This window comes from Terrapene carolina, unplaced genomic scaffold (assembly GCF_002925995.2).
Source record: "Terrapene carolina triunguis isolate 2854851 unplaced genomic scaffold, T_m_triunguis-2.0 Scaffold229, whole genome shotgun sequence".
Classification (NCBI taxonomy): Eukaryota; Metazoa; Chordata; order Testudines; family Emydidae; genus Terrapene; species Terrapene triunguis.
The window spans coordinates 1255744-1257821 of record NW_020664580.1 but is presented as its reverse complement, the minus strand read 5'-3'; the positions used below and the strand labels follow the sequence as shown (position 1 = coordinate 1257821).

Below are 2078 nucleotides of genomic sequence, written 5' to 3'. Positions count from 1 at the left end.
CAGGAAAAGTACAGTGGATATAACAAGGGAAATATTTATTTACAGAGGGATGAGAGGAGAAAAACAACAAGGGGAAATATAGGGGAGCAGTAAGACAGGGCTGCATCCAAGCCAAGGCCCCACAGGCCCAGTGGTAGCACAGTCTGGAAGGGCAGACACTGAGCAATGTGTCTGCACACAGAATTCAGAAATCCTGAGCAAATTTCCAGTCCGGTGGTGAGTCTTGGGTGCTCCTGGTCGTCTTCGGCGCCAGTGAACTTTCCCCCAACAAACCCCTCCGGTGTCCTCTTCTGCCGCTCTCTGCAAAGCCACACAGAGCGACCACCTCCCCACTTAACTAGCTAGCAACCTCCCTCCTTGTCCCCAGTGCAGAGTCACAAACCCTAGTACTCTCAGCCCCATGCAGCTCTGGGCAGCCGTGATACTGGGTCCAGCTCCGGCCTGTCCTTCTCGGGCAATTCCTCCCTGGCACAGTGCTCCTCCTGGCTCCTGTCCTGGAGTGTCCCCGATCGGCCCTGTCCTTCCCAGGCTTCAGGCAGGTTCTCTGCTGCTTCACTTTTCCCGGGCCTGCAGGCTGCCTCTCTCTCTGTCCCTGGAGCTCCAGCGCTGCCCCCTGGAGTTTCCCTCCTTTTTTCTTACTCTCCCCCTCCCCCTTAGGAAAAAGTTTAAAGGGCCATGCTCTCTAAACCCCAAAGGGGTTACATTCTTCCCCCTCCCAAAAAGAAATAATCCTTGATGTCCCCATCAAGGTAGGCAACTCTAAACCATGGATCCCCAGCAGGAGACCCAGGGCCCCCATTCATCAGAAGCATTCCCATCATCCATCCCACAGGACCCCGGGGGGTGGAACAGGTTTCCCATGAGGCAGCTCGCCCCCCATGGCACCCCAGGGATCTGTAGATCACTGGGTTCCCCTAAACGATCATACGTCAGCACACACCTGGGCTTCCCTTCCCTAGAGGAACGTCTAGGCTGGCTGTCGGGTATTGGCTGAGGTGATACCACTGAACATGGAGACAAGATGATGGGTCCTGGAGGCAGAAATTCGAGTGCATCTGGGTTTAAAGTGGCTGTTTGGGGTACAGGGTTTTCTGCCTGCACTGAACCTTCCTCATCATATTCTTGGGGGTCTCCACAGCTTGGGACAGTGGGGCCTCGGGAGTGCTCAGCGTGGGTTCTTCCCCTTCACCATCTCTTTGTGTGACAACAAGAGGATCCATTAGGGTCGGGGCATTCCAAACTGGATGTTCGCCAGACCTCATTTCATCCTCACTCTCCGAGGAGCTGGGTGTTTGCAAAGGACAGGTATATTTCCGTTGTTGGGACCGTGTCCGACTCGCAGGGCCAGGAGTCTCAGAATCTGTGGAAACATCCTCATGGGGAAACAATCCTTGTCCTACAGGTAACAGATGATTCCCCAAGTTTCTTCTCTATAATGTATGGGTGTGACTCCCAACGATCTGCAATTTTGTGTTTTCCCTGTAGTCCGAGATTTCGGGCCAAAACTCTGTCCCCAACCTGAATCTCCTGTTGCCTCAGTCGCTGATCATATCGGGTTTTATTCTTTTGATTCTGGTGACCAGCTGCTTGCGTCGCTATCCGATATGCCTCCTTCAGTTGATCTCTTAAGCGAGTCACATACCCCAAGTATGTTTCTGGGAGTGCCCCATCTGAAGACACTCCAAAACAGAGATCAATTGGCAACCGGGCCTCTCGACCGAACATTAACATGTATGGTGTGAACCCAGTTGCATTGTGTCGACTGCAGTTATACGCATGTACCAAATGCTCCATGTGCTGGCTCCAGTATTTTTTTCTGCCGAGGTTCCAGAGTTCCCAGCATGTTCAGTAGTGTGCAGTTGAATCGTTCTGGTAGTGGATCCCCTTGGGGATGATAAGGTGTGGTGCGTGATTCAGGGCCGTCTCCAGGCACCAGCTTAACAAGCAGGTGCTTGGGGCGGCCAAGGGAGAGGGGCGGCACCTGCGGCAATTCGGGGGCGGCAGGTCCCTCATTCTCTCTAGGAGCAAACGACCTGCTGCTGAACTGCCGCCGCCAATCGCAGCTTTTTTTTTTTTTT

The 2078-nt window shown here is 53.5% G+C and overlaps 1 protein-coding gene across 1 annotated transcript in view; it reads right to left on the bottom strand.

Moving 5' to 3' along the window:
- LOC113407595 (collagen alpha-1(XIII) chain-like) overlaps nt 1-1731 on the bottom strand; it is a 109588-nt gene extending 107857 nt beyond the window's left edge. Inside the window, exon 1 of the mRNA XM_026656373.2 lies at nt 1519-1731. Within this exon, the coding sequence (XP_026512158.2) occupies nt 1519-1731 (213 nt within the window). The remainder of the gene's footprint in view (nt 1-1518) is intronic.
- Nucleotides 1732-2078: the final 347 nt, after the last annotated feature.